The sequence below is a fragment of the Antechinus flavipes genome, chromosome 3, assembly GCF_016432865.1.
Source record: "Antechinus flavipes isolate AdamAnt ecotype Samford, QLD, Australia chromosome 3, AdamAnt_v2, whole genome shotgun sequence".
NCBI classification, from domain to species: Eukaryota; Metazoa; Chordata; class Mammalia; order Dasyuromorphia; family Dasyuridae; genus Antechinus; species Antechinus flavipes.
The window spans coordinates 350,697,509-350,716,855 of NC_067400.1; the positions used below are offsets into that span (position 1 = coordinate 350,697,509).

Sequence of the window (19,347 nt, forward strand, 5' to 3'; positions counted from 1 at the left end):
AACCATTTCTTTATCTTTGCCAAGTATACCCCTAGTGGGATCATGAGGAGTATGCCTGAAAACAAAAATCAAGATGCCCCTACAGTTTGAAGGCCCCATTTCTATCAAAGCTTGACACCACTGGTGTAGAAGGTATAATGAAGAAGGGAAAGAAGGGAAATATGCGTTTGAAAGATCAATTAGAAGACTGTGGTAATATAGTGTACATGTACAGGTGATGGTTACCTGAACTAGGCTTGTGTGAATAGACCAAGCAAGAGAGGTATGACATAGAGATAAACAGCTGACAATAGCTGGAAATGAGCCAGATAAAGATCTGGTGAAGAGAAAAGAGGATCCCAAGGTTGTGAGAACCTTTGTGTTACTCTGGACAGTAAAAGGGAAATTTGGAAGATGGATGGACTAAGGGGAGAAAAATAATGTAATGATATCTAAGATCCAGATAACAATCTATCCATGCTCATTCATTCCCTGATATTCTCTTTGTCCAATCTAAAATTAAAAGGGGAAACAGAAATAGGGGGAAGGGAACAATGGAACAGGTATTTATTAAGCATGCATTTTCTTATAATTATCTCATTTGATCATCACAATAATTCTGTGAGGTAGGTGCTATCATTACCTCCATTTTATAGTTGAGGAAACTGAGGCAAATGATTTGTCCACAGTCACATAGTTAGTGTCTGAGGCCAGGTTTGAACTCGTTTTTCTGAGGTAGCACTCTACTCATGGGTCCTTAACCCCAAGAAGAGCCTGCCCTTGCTCCAATCCCTCCTGAAGCCCAAAGGTGATTTAAAGGTTGGGCACAGACTGGGAATGATCCCAGAGACACCTATGCAATTGGTATGGGTTATGGTTAGTTTAACCTCTTAACTGTTGAGAATAGTTTAGCTTATAAATGCTTTGCCTGAGATGGCAAAAGTTGGGAGTTTGCACAGGAGTAGAATTAAGGAGTCTTGGGGAATAAGGGTAGGTGTGGTTGTTTTAGAGATAAGTCCTATTATCAGGAAAAGTCCCATGGAAGTTGTTTGTCCACCTTACTCATAGAATGACCAACTACCCATTGGAGTCAGTCCACAATAGCACAGGGCAGTAATTTAAAAGTTTTTTTAAACTTTCCACTTGTGACTCCTTTTTGCTTGAGAAATTTTTACCTGGCCCTGGACAAATAGGCATATTACTGATGATAATTATAATTTCATGACTCCCACATGCAATTATGTGACCCCGTTAGAGACTGAGGGCCACACTTTAAGAAGCTTTGCCATAGGGTACTGCCATGGCTCTGGTAACAGTGACATTCTCTCTTTCATTAATTTGTTTTGGTTTATTAGTTTTGCCTAGTGTCCGATATGCAAGAAACCGTTTTCAGGACAAAACATTTTTATACGTTGTATCACACTGGGAAATAACCCTCTGCTAATTATATTTGAGAAAATGTAATCTCTTTGAATCCTTTCACAAAGAGGAGAAATAAGGAGCCCACATTCATCAGAATCTTTTGTTTATTGTCACTGCTTCTTAAATGTTTTCTACAAAGTAAAAACAAAGTACAGATTTTAAATAGCATAGATTTGAAAAGTAAACCTTATATTGTGACAATTAGGATTTCAGGAGCTTGTTCAGGCACATTTTTACCTATAGGCACATAGAAAAGATGAGGCTGTTAAGTGAGGTGACTTGCTGTCTTGGCAATGAAATAATCAGTGTCCTGGTGAGGTAGGGAAAAGGAGCAGTAGACAAAGGCCAAGAATAAACAAACAGCTGAATCTATTGTTCAAAAGCTGATTATCTAAATTGTGGATATTCCTGGTTCTTTGCTTGTTTCCCCACCACTGCTTACCTTTCAGGCATTTCATTGCACATTAGCACCTATTACAAAAAGTGTTAGGGGGAGGAAGAAGTATAAATCATTCTGCTACTTGATAGCAATTTTTTTAAAGGTGAAAAACATAAAAACAGTATCTAATGAGGTTTTCAGATTATTGGTAGATTTCATGTTTCTATGTTCTCCCTGTACATGGAGTTGACGATTCCTGACTATACCAACCAAATGATAAAACTTGTCATTTAGTCATCTTCATTCACTGATACATCTATCAGAGTGGAAGTCATCTTGAGGCAGATTTCTACAGCTTAGCCCAGTGCTAGCAGATGTTCAATTATTTGCCAAAAAGTGACTTTGCAAAGATTTCCTCTTTCATTATGGTAACTGGCCTAATCAGATCATCTGTTATCTTTTTCCTAAGGATTATAATGCACTGCATAGATGTGAAATCATGGAACATCTCTAGGAGTGAGAGAAGGCAATGTCTTACTTGTTTCACAGGCTACTTTGGAAATGGTGCCCATCCTCATGATGGGGGTATTCCAATAAATTGGACAGATTTTTCTCCATTTTTGGTCACTAATAAGTCTGTGGTTTCTTTCTAATAAAGGCCATAAACTTGAGCCTGCCTCCACAGACTCAGACAACATACCAGAACCAAATATCTGGCATCAGTATGATAGAATACTGATTCCTTTGCCTCTGATACTACAATTTTTTTTCCCTTGTTGTTCAAAAATCATATTTTCCTGATGGGAAATTTGTTGACTGTCAAAGGACAGAGAGCTTTTCTAAAAGAACACTTTTCTCCTTATCACTACCCTCCTCCCCCATCTCTTCTTCCTTTTCCTCTGCTGGGAATATGAAAAAGCTTTTAAATACTAATCCATAAGAGATGGCATACGGTTTGATGGTAAATATCTTACAGCCCTGGGCAATGTTCCAAAACTTGTGCACAGTTTTTGTACTTTTAGGCACAACACTTCACATTTGGAACCCTGGCAGAAAAAAAACAAACACCCTTCTAGCAATTTGGAAAAAAAAAAAAGTTCTCTCATTAGAAGAAAATCAGCAAGTGTGATTTGCCAGCAGTTTTTAGCAACAGTTATTCTGTTGTACAGCAGCTACTCTGTACAGCTTTAACACCGATCACTTTGTGAAACTCACCCTATATGTGTGTGCATGTGGGTACACACATGACCAATATAGTGGAGAAAAATAACTAAAGGGCTTTGAAAAAGGCTTAACTCCAAAGTTGGGACCCCCCACCCCCCACCTCCCGAGACCTGAGTTTCCAGATGGGTGTTTTAATATCTTCTTGAGAGAGAATCAAAAAAATGTTCTCAAAAGTGAGAAGGCACAATGGTCATCAGAAACTTAAAGGAAGGAAAGGAAATTATGCTTCTACTCAGAATTGTGTTCATTAGCTGCTGTGCTAAGGGAGAGACTTCACACTTCTCATGATAATCAATTTGCAGCTGCCAATGGTGATTTCTGACTTTTAGGAAGAAATCTTCCCCAGCCAGGAGATGGATTAGATAGAGGAACTCCAGTTCCAAATCCCCCACGTTCACTCTCCCCCCCACCCCTGGAGCAAAGGATGATGTTTCTCTTCTCTCCAGTTTACCCACAGTCATCTCCTGTCAGCCTCCTTTTATTAGCAGAAGACGATCTTCTGGGGAGAGGACGGTGAAGAGTCAATAGCACGTTTCTTGCTGGCTGATACTGCATGAGCCTGGAAAAGTTGCCTTCTGAGATGTTCATTAATTGGTTTATAATTTTGATCCTACATGTTTGAAGCCATACCAGGGAAAACTGCAGCTAACAATACCGTTTTAACTGTGTTTTAGGCATGTTATTTTTACAACTTAAGGTAAAAGGTAAAGCCTTTGGAAGCAGCAGAAGGAATAAACCAAATTGATCAAAGCAATAATTGTGTATAGACATTTTACCTCCCTGCCTTTGCAATATATATACATACATACATACATATATGTATGTATATGCCTACATTTGTTCTTTTCTGCATATACAGTCATAAGAATATTGTGATCTGTTGTCCTGCTAGCATTTGGAATTTTTAAAGCTAGATATTAACATCTCAGTGGCTTTACTTTTTTGTTTTTGCTAAATATAATTCTAATAAGTTCCATATATACATATAGATGCACATCTTGAATATTACTGCATAAAAATTACCTGGGAATTCAAAACAAAAGTTCATATTTATCCACAATTCTATCAAATTGCACAATTAAGGGGGAAAAAAAAGCCCTAAGATATTCATAGTGCATTAAGTATCACAGGTTTGTCCCATAGAGAACACGAGATTTACACGTGGCTTGTTTTTTCAGTGTGGGGGTAGTCATCAGGCAACACAAATTTGACTGTCGTTTTCTTTTCCCAACCTCTTCTGATCCGTGCCAGTCGATGGCGTAGACAGGGTAGGAGAAATATCCCCTTGGCTAGGATAACCACACATGGCACCAGCAGCGTAAGTGTGAAGGTGGGAGGTAGGTAGCGGCTGTCAGCAAAGGCTCTTGTCCAGCCATAGGTGAGCGTGTGCAAGGTACTAACAACAAGGGCCAGGAACCCAAGGGTGGACTGGTGGGAAATAAAAAAAATATATCTGTCATATGGTTGGAAACATTTCCAATGCTTCTTTCCTTTGCTATGATGAATGACAACTCTGTTTGGTTTAATAGCCTTCTAGGATCTGGCCTATTTATAGGTCCATGTTTCTGTGCCATCCTCTCCTCTCCCCAGAATCAGTTCATTGTATAGTCAGGGAATGTGGACTCATTCATTCTAACAACTGAAGAGATCAAGAAGTGTTATATGCTACTATTATAAAACCCAGGATAATTATCCATCCTGCTAGTCCCTGTAACAAGTCTAGATGGACAATGCAAAGATCAGTGGCCTAAGAGACCTAGGTTTTAGTTTCACTACTGAAAATAACTATGATTTTAAACAAGTTGCTTTATCTCACTAGCAATATCTTTATCTGTAAAAATGATAATTGACATCTGTCCTAGATATCTCATGGGGGTATAGACTAGAATCAAGTGAGAATTTTTGTGAATGAATTTTTCAAAATTTAAGCCCCCTATATCTAAGTATAAGGTATATTGCAGCAAATGAAATGAAAAGGAACATTAATTTACCAGTAGTAGCATGCAACTTAAAATGTTCTCCGAAATACCCCCACTATATAATTTAAAACATTATATTTTAACAGCCATATCATGTGAGACAGAATTTGTAATATCAGAAACCTAAGATTTGGAAATATCTTTGATTTTCAGAAATTAGTCATTTTTTTTGCCTTGTAAATTTCCATTTAATTCTTGTTTAATTCATTCTTGACTTGGGTTTGTTTCACAGCTTCCAGGTTTTCTGAATTTCTATGTATCTGATTCTCACCTAGTCCATTCATACTAGAAGGACCTTCTAGTCACACCAGTGTAACTACTAGTGTGGGTGTACCCTGCCCCATGAGACATCAACATAATTATAATTGTGAGATATTATCAAGGAAAACATTTTGGCCCCAAGTGAAATATGATGCTTATTACAAAATAGATTCTCATTTCCTGAGAAGTAGATTAAATCTTAGCTTATTTAGCATTAGGAGAATAAACAAATCTAAAACTATTCTATAGAAAGGAGTGGATTTTGGAGAGCCCTTGTCCATACTTAATAAAATTATCCAGTTTCCCATTTCAGAGATCAATAATGAAGACAACTATTATGTAGAAAGAAAGCTTGAGTTCAACTCTTTCCTTAGACACTGTGACTATGGGGAAATTACAACCTCTTGCTATTTGTAAAATGGTGATAAAAGCATGTACTTCACGGAGTGGTTATTTGACTCAAACAAGATACCAAGCACAGTGCTTTTGCAAACCTTAAGGTGCTATGTAAATGTTAAATATAGTCATTAATACTAAATATATTTTAAATACATATGCTAGATTTTTATGAGTTTAATCACATACTATAGGCTAAGCCTAATTGAGTGCACTTGCTTTAATCACTTTTTTAGTTCCCTGCCCTTTGATTTAAATTCTTGAGTTCAATACATTTTCAGCCTAAAGTTAAGTAGCCATTCTGAATTCATTTGTAAAATGAAAAATTATGCCAAGAAAAGATGGAGAAAAACTGCCTACTAGCAGCAAACTGCCTACTAGCTTACTAGCCTCTCTTGGTTCATATATGAGCTTTCAGATGGAGGTCCCACAGAGAAAGATAGCTGGAAATGTCAGTTCATTACTAATTGTTCACAGAAAACGGTATGACTAGAAAATATTCCTGGCTTCTAATATAATAATATCCCATATTAGTCAAAGTAGTCTCTTTACTTTTAAAGTGCACCATAAAGCCAGGGTAATTTGTTTCTGCATGTCTCATTTTTCTGGAGTTTGTTTCCTTCCTTGTAACAATGTAAAAATACTAAAATAGCCAAAGGAGACTGAGTAAAGAAATGTGCTGTGAGAAAATTAGTAACACTTTAACACATTCAGGCTATTTTTATTAAGTTTGTTACAAAAAAAGAAACACTAGGGCAAATGAGCTGACACTCCAGTGCTTAGGACAATTTGTTTAAAACAACAACTGGGGTTTGTGATCATTCTCTGTCATTATTAAAGCCTGGTGGCTGCAAAGGGTGAAGTGAGAACTCCTTGAACTTTGCAGAGATGGTTATAATAAAACCCTGAAACTGTTTCTGTGTCACAAGCGCTGGAACAACATGTATGTTGCCATTCCTGTTCAAACTACTCTGTTTCATGATTGGCTTAAATGATCTAATTAAAAGGTCAAATAGCCCAGGGAACAAAAGGATAAATATAAACACAGATTATTTTAATATAACCCAATGTTCTGACATCTTAACAGTTCCTAAAGAACACAAAGTTGTCAGGTAAAAAATGAATGTTTTATTTACCTTTATTATTCATCTTTATTCATTATCAATGTGGAATGCCACCCCGGGAAAATGGGGACTTTTTTGCTATAGATGGATATCAGCCATATTCATGTGCAAAGATTTTGCTTCCTTCAAAGCATACCTTTGGTCCCACCTCCTATAAGAGACCTTAAGTGTTCTATCTACTTTTTAAGTTTCTGTTACCCCCCAACCCTCTGCCAAAGTCACTTTGTATTTACTGTGTATCTTCACACTTAGGATATCCATATACATGTTTTCCCCTTTAGAATGGAAGTTCCTTGAGGAAAGAGACTGCTTTGTGTTTGTGTTGATACTTCCAATGTCTAGCACAATAACTGGCATGTAGCAGGTTTCAAACAATACTTATCGAACAGAAAACAAGATATTTAAGTAGTTAGCATAGTGGAAAGAACTCAGGTTTCAGAGAGAGAATATTTATCTCTGATACTTCTATTAAACACATAACTCTTTGACAAATTACTTTTTATGCATCTCAGTTTCTTCTGAGAAATTATAGAAATTGAGATTTATAAAATGTAGAGAATGCTTCTGAGACCAAGTCCAGGCCCATGAAGAAATAGGCACAAACAATAGTTAAATTTAAACTTAAGTAAGAATTGGGGATGGCTAGATGGTGCAGTGGATAGAGTACTGAGTCTAGAGTCAAAAAGACTCGTCTTCTTGAGTTCAAATCCAACTTCAGACACTTACTAGTTGTATGACTCTGGCAAGTTACTTTACTCTGTTTGCCTCCATTTCCACATCTGTAAAATGAGACAGAAGAAGGAAAAGGCAAACCACTCCAATATTTTTGCCAAGAAAACCCCAAATGGGGTCAACAAAGTATCAAACACAACTGAACTAAAAAGAGTCATATAAGCTAATTAGTTGTGTAGGATGGAATTTGAAGTCAGGTCTGCTTGATCCCAATTATCAGGGATGCTTAATTTTGGGGAAGTTATGAGGAAATTCCTTTGTAATCGCAAAGATGCTTTAGATACAAGAAACATGCTTTCTCCCTCTCTCTCTCTCTTGACATTTTATTGTGTGGTATGGCACCACTGGCTGGGCAGAAGAAATAAATACAACTGAACTCAAATCCATTTGTTTAGCTCTTGATTTACCACAATTTGTGATGTTGGAGTACCCATGGGCTTATGCAGAAATCCTGTGGCCCAGGTCAACACTCATCAGTGACAGGGCACTCATTTTTTATTCCTAAAAAAATAAAGATAAAACTTTTCCATGCCTTCCTTACAAATGTCTCTCCTTGCTAGTGCTGAAATTTTATTATTCATCCTTTTCAATATGCACAGTACAACCTGGCAGCTGGTTTTTGCTCAGAGAATCAAATCCTTCGGCTTTCTTCAGCAGCACCAGTCCAGGATATATAATCTATTTCTGCTTAGTGAAACAACTTTCTGTATGGGGAGGAACCTGCAGGCTAGTTTAATTGTGGGTAAATCTTGTACCACAGGATACTACAATCTGAGACAGAAAAATCCTGGAATCAGGTTGGAGAGAGAAGGATTAGTGATAGATAAATAAAATTCTTTCTGCCCCCTCAGTTCTTAAACTAGCAAATGTCACAGCTCTGAGAGCCTCTCTAGAGATTCGAACTGGAGGAAGCATGTTATTTGCCTGCTGGATAGAAGTTGAAGAGTTCTAGAAATCATTTTAAATCATTGAATTTACTTTGTTCTAAAAAGTAAAATTAAGTCATTAACTAGACACTGATTATTTTGATTCTATTAGAATACTAGAACTTGTTTCTCTTGATTGTCCATAGTGCCCAGTTGGTACCCAACCACCATTTGTTGACCATGATGATGATTCTATTTGTCGTGCCACTGCAGCCCTGTTATAACATATTTTAACAGATTTTATTCCTGGAAAAGTACATTTTGGGTACTATCCAAAGAAAGAAAGGTCCCTGCCAAAGGAATCTCACTGTCTAGCCAGGGAGACCATGTATTCTGAAACAAATGAAACAATTAGAGAACAATGTTATATTTTAAACATTCACATTTCATACTGATATAATAAGGTGGTACATGAAGTAATAAGAAGAGCATTGGACAAGTAAAGGTATCTGGATTCAAATATTCTTTTCACTGCTTGCTTGCTTACTGTGTGTTGTTGGCAAGTTATTTCATTTCTATGAGCCAACTCACTCATCTATGAAATGGAGGTAATAATAATTGTAATACTTATTTTATAGGATTGTTGAAGAAAGCTTTTTTTAATAAATTGTAATAATAATACTCATGTTATAGATAACTAGAGAACAGGGTAACAAGCTTTTGATGTATCTTATAGAAAAGCTTACCTGTAATAGTGCAGGTTACAATCTATCTTGCATTATTCATGTATCTCTCTTGTATAAATTTACCACAGATTATTTACCCAATATATTGAAGACCTTCTTTAAGTCTTTTAACATTTTGTGGGTACTATTACAGCACGATTTATGTTATTTCCTGTTTCCTCAAAGAAAGATTAGGCAACCTTTTTTTTTTTTTAAATTAGAAAGTTTCTGGATAATAGCACTTCTTGCATAATCGTATCATTAGTAATTAAACTTATGAGGTGTTTCAAAACCCAGGGAGAATATTTTTATTAAAAAATAAGCCTTGAGGGCAGCTAGGTGGTTCAGTGTATAGAACACCAGTCCTTAAACCAGGAGGACCTGAGTTCAAATCTGGTCTTAGACACTTAATTCTTCCTAGCTGTGTGACCCTGGGCAAGTCACTTAACCCCAATTACTTCAACAAAAAATATAAAAAATAAAAATAATCCTTGCTTTTGTTTTCCTTTCTTATTTGTTCCTTTTTGATCTGATTTTTCTTGTGCAGCACAAATGTAAAATATGTATAGAATATGTGAAAATATGTATAGAAGAATTGCATGTTTAACAGAATGGATTGCTTGCTGTTGAGGGGAGAGGCTAGAAGGAGGGGAGGGAGAAAAATGTGGAACACAAGATTTTGCAAGAGTGAATGCTGAAAACTATCTTTGCATGTATTTTGCAAATAAAGTATAAGCTTTTGGGTCAGGGAACAGTTTAAAATTACTGAAAGTACTTTTATAGAATAAAAGTACAGAAAGTACTGAAAGACAATCTAAGACATTGTCTTCTCCCAGTTAAATCTGGGTTTAGTTCACTGTTCATTTGTAGTGTATCTATCTAAAATGTATGTAATGACAGGCCAAATCAATAGGCTGTTTGCTACAATAAATAATAATATGGACAATGTGCATTCTTTATCCACTTAGTTTTTCCTATATAGATTGTAAGGATGATATCTTTGGAATGTCCTAGATAAGTGCAGAGAGACTTAAGACCAAATATTTACCCTGAAGCGCTAATACTTCAGCATGACAAATTAACAAATAATTTTTCATGCATTCAATTCTTTTATTCATTCATTTTCATTAGATAGATATAACCTCAAAATGTGTATAAATCATTCTCATGTGGATTACCAAACTATTTCTCCTATAATCTGGTCATCTTCCTTAGCTCTCTAATGCCCTTGAACCTGAACTCTGCCTCTGGTAGAACAAATGTTCTCATGCAGAGGAGAACAATAGAAAACAACTAGAAAATATGATTCGACATTAATAAATAAAAGAAACCAAATTGGCCTTAAGGACTTCACACTAGAAATTATGAGTGATAAACAACATTTAAAAATTTAAACTAGGGCTTTTTATCAGCCAGAATCATGTCATTAATATGAGTGTCATTTCTAAATGAGTTCTCTGTTATAAGCTGACCAGTGACTTGTTAGAGCAAAGGTCAAGATCAATGTGAAATGATATAATCCAAGATTTAGAGACCAATAGGAAGAGACCTCAGAGGTAATTTTGCCCAATCCCTCATTTTACATACAAATGCAGAACCTGAGGTCCAGAGAAGTTAATGACTTGGCCAAGATCACAATAGCAGTAAATGGTAGAGCTAAAATTTGAATTTAAATCTTCTGGCTCCAATCCAGTGCTCTACCTAATTTCCCACAGGACAATGAGAACTCTGTACATTGACAACTGCTCCAACTTGACCTATGTAAACAAGCTGTTAACACTGAAAAGTGAGAAATGGATAAAAGTAATGATATGACTGTCACTATTTTTTTCTACTTCTACTATTTTCTTCCATCACGTAGTTGCCACAGCATGACCAAAAGAGCTTCAGTCAACATGAAAGGGAAGTAAGTACAAGTTTTTAATTGTACAGTGTAGTTTTCAATATAGAATTCATGTTCTAATGATGGAGCATAATATTTCAAAGGAGTTTGGGAAGAGAGGAATTAGTATAAACTAAATAGCATAAACATATTCCTGGGGTTAGGGGTCCTGAACTGCACATTGAAAGATAGATTAGGTTATAGATAATGCATAAGCATGATAATTGGGATAGGTAGTTGAAAGAACTTATTATAAAGTGATTTTTCCTATAAAGTATAGCTTAGTTTCACAAACATTGTTAGGACACTAATAGGGGCATTTCATGATGCTTTTGGACCCTATTGATAGTGTGTGGCTATGACTCCCAAAGAATTTTGGGTAAAATATTGTTCTTTCTACAATGGCTACAATGTGTCAAGCATTATATTTTAATCAATACCCAATACTATCACTCATAATGCTGAATTTTTTGACAAATTTGGATTTCATGTGTACATTTCTCTTGTCTTCCTTTTTTAGTCTGTATCTGTGATTTGATTGATACGTTCTGTGGTCTTGTCATTCCTTCCCTTTGAGCAACTTATAACACTTTATAGAACTGTATTCAACCCCATTTCTTACAGTAGAAACAATTCTACTCCAAATCTTGCCTTTTTATATGTATATAGTACAGGAAGTTCAAATTTTGAAGGAGAATAGGATATTCTTATTAATTATATATTCTGATTAGTATACTAAGCACAGGAAATTTTAGCCTAGAATCTCTGAATCTGCCTTAAACTTTTTTTTTTATAATTGTTATCTTAATATAATTGCTTTTCTCTCTAATCCTGTGTTTTTTATTTTATGTATTTAAAAATGTTTCTCAGAAGGGGTCCACAGTTTTTCCTAGGTTGCTAAAGAGTTCTGTGACACAGAAATGATAAATAAGTTACATTATCTCATTATTATTATTTCTCACAATAGATGATATTATTATTATTTCTATTTTACATTTAAAGAAACAGACTGTGAGAAGTGTCTTTGAGATTGGATTCGAACTCATCTTTTCCTGACTTCAGGCCTAAGGCTCTATCCACTGTGCCCCTTAGCTACCATTTGCTAGCCCATGCTTATAAACTAGGAAAATTGAATCATATCACAGAACAGGAACAGATGTGTTTGTGACAATCTGAGGCATGAGCTTAAACTCTATAATCTAGGTCTACACTTTCTAGGAAATGACTGATTTCTTTTACCTGAACAAAAGTGAACTCCCTCCAGTTGAGAGAATTTGAGATGGAAGGCAATGAAGTGATGGCCAGCAGTGACAGAACGCCTAGGGCCAGGATTCCCAGTGAGATATAAATCTCCATTCTCCAGACTTCCTCCTCATTCCATATATTGCTCTTGTTTGCTAAGACCTGTCACAGACAAAAACAAAAATAAAAAAATCAAGAAACATACTATCAACAACTGAGGGTAAATAATATGATTAGATTTCTCCACTGAGAACCTAAAAGTAAGTGGGCTTTAAAAGCTATCAAGGTGAGGGTGGGGTAGCAGGGAGGTACAGATGTAGAATTTAGAACTCACATAAAGAAGAACACATTAAGTTGTTAACACTCATAGAGGAAGTGAATTATTCTTCCTTGGAGATCGTTCTAAATAGGATTCATTGGAGTGGAAGATACTTCTCCCAACTATAATTCTGGGATGGCCATGAGTGACAGATAATGCCTAGGGTTGCAAGCCAAAAGATATCTTGCACATGCCAGGGGAGTATATTAGTTCTATCACATCTGCATACATAGATGAATATTCCCATCAGCCACAATTCCCTTTAAACATGTAAAAGTTTACAGAGTTTGGAGGTCTAAATTTTCCAATTCTGCTTCTAACAAGCTGTGTGACCTTGGCCAAGATATTTATCATTCTCTGGGTCTCAGTTTCTTTATTTGCTAGGATTAGGTGAATGATTCTAATATCCTATCCAACCCTCAATTCTTACTATATAAGTGTAACATTGTTAAAAAAAAAATCAACATTAGCCAGAAAGAGGTAGCTTTAGCTACACTCACAAAGAATAGTGCAAATTTTCTCCTTAATTACATATAAGAAGGTGTCATCCACACTCAATGTGCTAATACCTATTGGACTTTAATGATGCTAATTAAATTGATGTTGATTTTCTTGGTTCTTTCTAGGTCTAAGAGGCAATCATAACTGGGTAATATTAAAACTATCCAAATGATGATGAAAACTAGAGCTTTGACTAAGGTATACATACATTCTCATGCAATTTCCCTTTTTTTCCTCATTTGATATTTTTATTTTAAAAGGAAAGATTGGGGTTATGAGAGTCTGGGTCTTAGTCAATTAGTCACCTTCATTAATCTTTGGGTTTTTTAACTCTCTCCCTTTCTCCAATTTTAGTAAAGAATGTTTGTTATATCCAGAAGTAAACAGTAATTAAATAGCAAATTTTGTTTGTCCTAGATGGGGTGGAAGATGAGTGTTCTGTTAGCCAGTGTTTGAGCTAATGGCCAGATTTTATAAGACCTAATCTTTCCAGCCAAAAGACATGGGATTGAATACTGCACAGAATATTAAAGAAATAATATCTCATATGTGTATAGTGTGTCTCACATACATACATGCATATATATATATGTATATATATGGATCAACAGAAGGAACTGGAGATGTTTATCTTGGAGAAGAGATTCATGGGAGGCATGACAGCTTTCTCTAAATATTTCTGGAGCTGCTATTGTAGGGAAGAGGGATCAGACTCATTCTGTTTAGGGTCATCCATTATTCTGTGCTGCTTCTCAACAAAGTGTCTGAATGTCCCAGATCCTACAGACGATACCCCCTAAAGGCTTGGTGAGCTTTGCTCATTTATTGTATAAAGTAATCCAAGTCCTTGTAGTGGAGTTGTGGGGAATGAAAGCAGAAAGAGCACTGAATGCACGAGCTTACCTGTACCTATGGCTGTACAAAGCAGTACTGGGCCACTTAAAAATCTGACAGCACTGTTATGCCGTTGAATATGCACAAGTAGGTAAAACCTCAATGAAAAATGATAATGTTGATGTCAGTAGTTAATGCCTGGAATGTTGGGGTTGGGAAGATCCTTAGAGAAAATCTGATCCAAGAAAACAAGGAAACTGAAGATCAAATGAGGGCAATGACTGGCTTAAGATCAAATAGCCAGGTAGGAACAGAAGTGGGGCTAGAATATAGTTCCTGGTTCCACATTAAATTTTTTTTTGGTTTGTTTTTCCTTTTTGCCCCCCCACACTTCAGGAGGTCTGGCCCAGAAATAAACATATCAGGACTTAAGAAAGCAAGGAAGAACTTAGCTGTCCCCTCCCCAGGAATATCACATATGACGTGCTGAGTGTCCTGGGTCTCAAGGCGAGAATACCTGCTTGACGGCTTCATTGATAATCAGGTAACGACTGGAGCGTCGCAGAGGCAGGCAGAAGCTGTAGACAGCATGCAGAGAGGCACAGAAGAAACTGAGGAGGCCGATCTGTTTGCGGTGCTGGAGCCAGTGGTCGAGCCAGTCAGGAAATCGGCTGTATTTGGTGCCCCGGTAGAGCTGCAGGGCAGCGGCCAGGACCCCGGGGAGGTACACCAGGGACAGCATGACGTACGCCACGCAGGGCAAGGTGGTATTGACCACCGAGAGAGGGAGCTTATAGAACTTGTTCTTGCGCTCTTGGATATATGGTTGTAACACATCCCGGATAAAGTTATAGGTGTAGAAACAGATGAAGAGCCCAACGGCCAAGATGGCTGGAATCTTCCACTCGGGGAGGAGTCGGAGGGGGATAGCTTCAATCTCCTTGGCATACACTAGTGACCCCATGTCTACCGGGCTGAAGCCCATGGCTTGGGCTATCTCTGAGACTTTATATTTCGCTTCCCGCTGATCTCCGGCAATTAGCACCTAAAGGGAAATTAATACCAGGAAACAAGCTTGTCAAAGGGCAATCAGATCACAGGAAATCAGATGGGAGGGAGCTTGTTGATCATTTAGTTCAACCAGACACCAGTCCCATTCCATGTCCTCCCCTGCTACTTTCTTGTTGTGATGAGTGCTTTCCACTCCCTTGGTGATGGCAATTGTTGGATGAAAGAATCCTGATGAAAATCACAATCGGAGAAAGCTTTATAATTTTCAAAGGGTATCAATATCCATTATCATCTCAGATATTACTAATCCCATGTCATGGATTGAAGTTAAAATCATAGAATGAATTAGTGGAAGGCTTAGGATTACCATTCTGTGTCCCTGAGTCTAAAACTGGCATTCTTTCCCTGTCCAACATGCTGCTTCCTGGCCTCTGGCTATACAGTTAGAAATCTTCACTTGTCAAAATGCTTCAGCAGTCTTCTCCCTCCATCTCTGTGGCTCACTTCTTGTTTTGGTGAATTCCTTCCAGAACCACCATCCTTAACACTTCTAGGTTTCACCTCCCTCCCCTAAGGAGGTATCTCTCCCCATCCCACTTCCTTTTCAGGTCCCTTTTATGTATTTAAGTTCCTCAAAGCCAAGGACTGCCCTTCTTTGCTCATATCACCAGTGCTTAGTATAGTCCCTGACCCAGGATAAAGTACTTAATAAATGCTTGGAGACTTGGACTGATTTTAGAGGGTTCTATCTCTAATAACTAGGAATTCAACTGAGAAACTAGAAGTTCAGAATTCTGGCTATGTTGTTGTTAAGTTGCTTTTCAGCTGTCTTGGACTCTCTGATCTCATTTGGGATTTTCCCGGCAAAGATACTGGAAAGAGTTGTCATTTCTTTCTCCAGCCCATTTTACAGATGAGGAAACTGAGGCAAACAGGGTGAGGTGACTTGTCCAGGATCACACAGCTAATAAGTGTCTGAGGCTAAATTTGAAGCCAGGAGGATGAATCTTCCTAACTCCAGGTCTATTGCACAGACATTAGTAATTAGGGCTAGCTTTAAATGTTCCATTACTTCATCAGTCATACACTTAACACATTCCCAAGTGATTTGTCTATGGTTGAGACATCCATAAAAAAATACTGTGTCTCCTACCCCACCTTCTTTCATTGCCCCAGGTGCTTGGCAGCAGTGCTTTTGCAGTCTACCATCTATAGAAAGTGTCTTTATAAATTTTGCTTGAGACTTAGACTCTACACTTTCAATTTCTTTTCTGAATTATATACAGTGCCAAGATCTCTTTCTGTGGCTTCCTGCTGCCCATCAAATAAAGTACAAACTCTGCTTTACTTTTAAGAAAAAAGGCATAAAATAATGTCAACGATTCCAGAGGACCTTTCATTACTTCGCTACGTGAACACTTCCTTTGAACTATATTGGGCTTCCCACCAAACACACCTTGGATATTCTACCTTCTAGCCTCAGTTCCAATCAGCCTTAGTCCTCTACTTCATCACTAGTCTCTGTCTAACTCTTCCACCATGCCCTAGCTCTTCTGCTCTGATTTTACCTTCCTTTTGTGTGTGTGTTGTCTTCTCTGTTAAAACTATAAATTTCTCAAGGACAGGGACTATTTTTCTATTTGTATCCATGGCACATAGTAAACGCTTAATAAATGTTTCTTTATTTTTATTCCTAATGTCCCCCCTATTTGAAATACTATTCCTTTCTTCTATTCATCCAAATTTTACTCCACCCAAAGCAACTTTACTTCTCTAACTACCTCAAATCCTACTGTATTTTTTCTTCTGTGTTCTTACCCTTTCTCAATTTAGGAAGTATTATATATTGTCACATTAGTCACTCATTGTTAATCTCATCAACTACACGGTAATCCTTTCTGAAGGCAAAACCCATGCCCCTATTTCTATATCCCTTATACCAGAATATAGGACTGTGTACATATTAAGCACTATATAAATACTTGTATTAATGACCAATATGAATTCTTTGTATATGGACCTATATCTTCTTTCTCAGACTATTGTTTTGCATGAAACTCTTTTTTCTAGCCTGAGTTCCAAATACCATTAAATACTGCTCTTAGTATTTTTCTCTCTCTTAGTTTAGTGACCATTCTGAATTAGAATTCTGTGTTCAAGTCTGAGAGGCATTTCTCTGTCTCTTCCTCTCCTCTTTCAGAAGCACTTCATTCCATTCTGTTTCTCCCACAAACCTACCTGTTTGTTCCCATCTTGTGGACCAGACTGCAGGGACCAGGCAGAGATGACATTGAAGGCCTTGATAACCGTGCAGCTAGGGAAGAGGGAAGCAAGGTATTCGGCATTAGACTCCCGCTGCTGGAGGTGCTCCTTCTCCGTGCTATTGCTCACATCCACAAGGATTTTGCCCACCAGCTGGTCACTCAAGCTACTGAGCGTAGAGTAGTGCTCTCGGTACATGGCCACAAAGATGATTTCAGGTGTGCTCACGGCCTCTGCTTGCAAGATTACCTGGGCTGCAGCAGGAAACAACCCTGCTGTTCTTTTTGGGTTGCGGCTCCCAACAATGACTCTGAAGCCTGAGCCCACTAGGCGTGTGGCCAAAGAACGGGCAAAGTCACCACTGCCCAGGATGCCCACAGTCTGGGACTGGCTGGGAATCTCTGTGAGGTTGGGGTTGCTCTCCACAAGCTGACGAGAAATTAGAGGCTTGCCCATGTCTCCAGACATTTTTTCAGCTGAAATGAAAAAACAAGCAGCTCTAGTCAATTCTCCTTTCATCAATACTCCATCATCTGTTTCAATTCTTCACCATAAACTCAAGAAAGGTGATAAAGAAATGAGTTAAGAATTTTGGAAATTTCAAATTTTAGTATCTTCAACATGAAAAATCTGTTATTGTATACACACGTGTGTATGCATGCATGCACATGAATATATGTGAAAGAGTGGTGCTGCTGAATGACATGATTCTGTTTATTTATTTTTAATCTTTGCCAAAAAACCCCAAATAGAGTTACAAAGAGTTAAATTATATTTTTATTTTGCTAAACATTTCTCAGTTACTTAAAAAAAATAGCTTTTTATATTCAAAATATATGCAAAAAAAAAATTCCCCCCCCTGAGGCAATTGGGGGTAAGTGACATGCCCAGGGTCACACAGCTAGGAAGTATTAAGTGTCTGAGGTCAGATTTGAACTCAGGTCCTCCTGACTTCAGGGCGGTGCTCTATCTACTGTACCACCTAGCTGCCCCCAAAAAGTTTTTAGCATTTATCCTTGCAAAATCTTGTGTTCCAAATTTTTCTCCCTTCCCATGCAAGTAATTCAATATATTAAATGTGCAATTCTTCTATACATATTTCCACAATTATGCTGCACAAGAAAAATCAGATCAAAAGGAGGGAAGAAAACACAATGCAAGCAAACAATAACAAAAAGGGTGAAAATATTATATTATGATTCCCATTCAGTCCCCATAGTCTTCTCTCTGGCTGCAGATGGCTCTCTCCATCACAAGTCTATTGGAATTAGCCTGAATCACCTCATTGCTATGATTCTATGTTTAGAGAGTAAACTTAAGGATCATATTAGTAATAAAACCCAGATCTGAGGATTCCTAAATTAGTCTTCTTTCACTCAGTCTTATTTATTGCCCATCTTTTTTTCACATATACACATACCTATATATGCTATGCCTGCTTTCCCTTTTTCCCAGATCAATGCCACATACATTCACAGAATGTAAAAGCTGAAATAGGTCTTTAGAGATATCCAGGCTGATTGCTTCATTTATGAGACAGAAACTGAAAACTAAATAAGGAAACTTTTCCAAGATCCTACCCAGTAATAAAGCCAGAACTAGAACCCAAGTTTCATGTCCCGTTCCCATTCTCTCATGGCCCTCTATCTTCCTGGATAATATCTTTCACAGAGAAGTTTGGAGTGACAGGACCAGATAAGGATGCCATTATATTAGCCCATGGCCATAGTTCCAGGGTCTAAAATAAATGTAATGGATACAGTTCAACCTCTACCTTCTGTGTATCCATGTGTGTTGATGGGACCATCATCTTCTAACAGCAGACAAAGCTGGTCTTTTTATGGAAGAGCAGAATAGATAGCTTATTCTCTATGTGACCTAAGCCTTGACCACTTTACCCCAGTGGACCTCAGTTTCCTTACCTGAAAAACAAAATCTCTGCATGCTAAAGTTCCTTCCAGCTTTAAATTTATGACTCTCTTGGTTCCTTCTTTACCTCACTTATATGACTTTGTCTTTCACTCTCAAGGAAAAGATCCCGAAGGTGGGTTTTTATTAGAGGAAGGAGAAGAAACTGTACCTGATTGGAAGTGGAAAGGAGACAACACTGAATAGATGAAAAGATAGAGAAAGGGAAAGGGGACAGTACAGACAAACTTTGTTTCACGGAAAGAACATTGAACTTGTAGGCAGAGCCAAGATGGCGGGG

At 37.5% G+C, this 19,347-nt stretch overlaps 1 protein-coding gene across 1 annotated transcript in view; it reads right to left on the bottom strand.

Moving 5' to 3' along the window:
- Nucleotides 1-1,487: 1,487 nt before the first annotated feature.
- STEAP3 (STEAP3 metalloreductase) overlaps nt 1,488-19,347 on the bottom strand; it is a 58,844-nt gene continuing 40,984 nt past the window's right edge. Inside the window, 5 exon segments of the mRNA XM_051985756.1 lie at nt 1,488-4,191; nt 4,193-4,432; nt 12,209-12,373; nt 14,383-14,910; nt 17,115-17,614. Of these exon segments, the coding sequence (XP_051841716.1) occupies nt 4,129-4,191; nt 4,193-4,432; nt 12,209-12,373; nt 14,383-14,910; nt 17,115-17,606 (1,488 nt within the window). The 5' untranslated portion in view covers nt 17,607-17,614 and the 3' untranslated portion in view covers nt 1,488-4,128.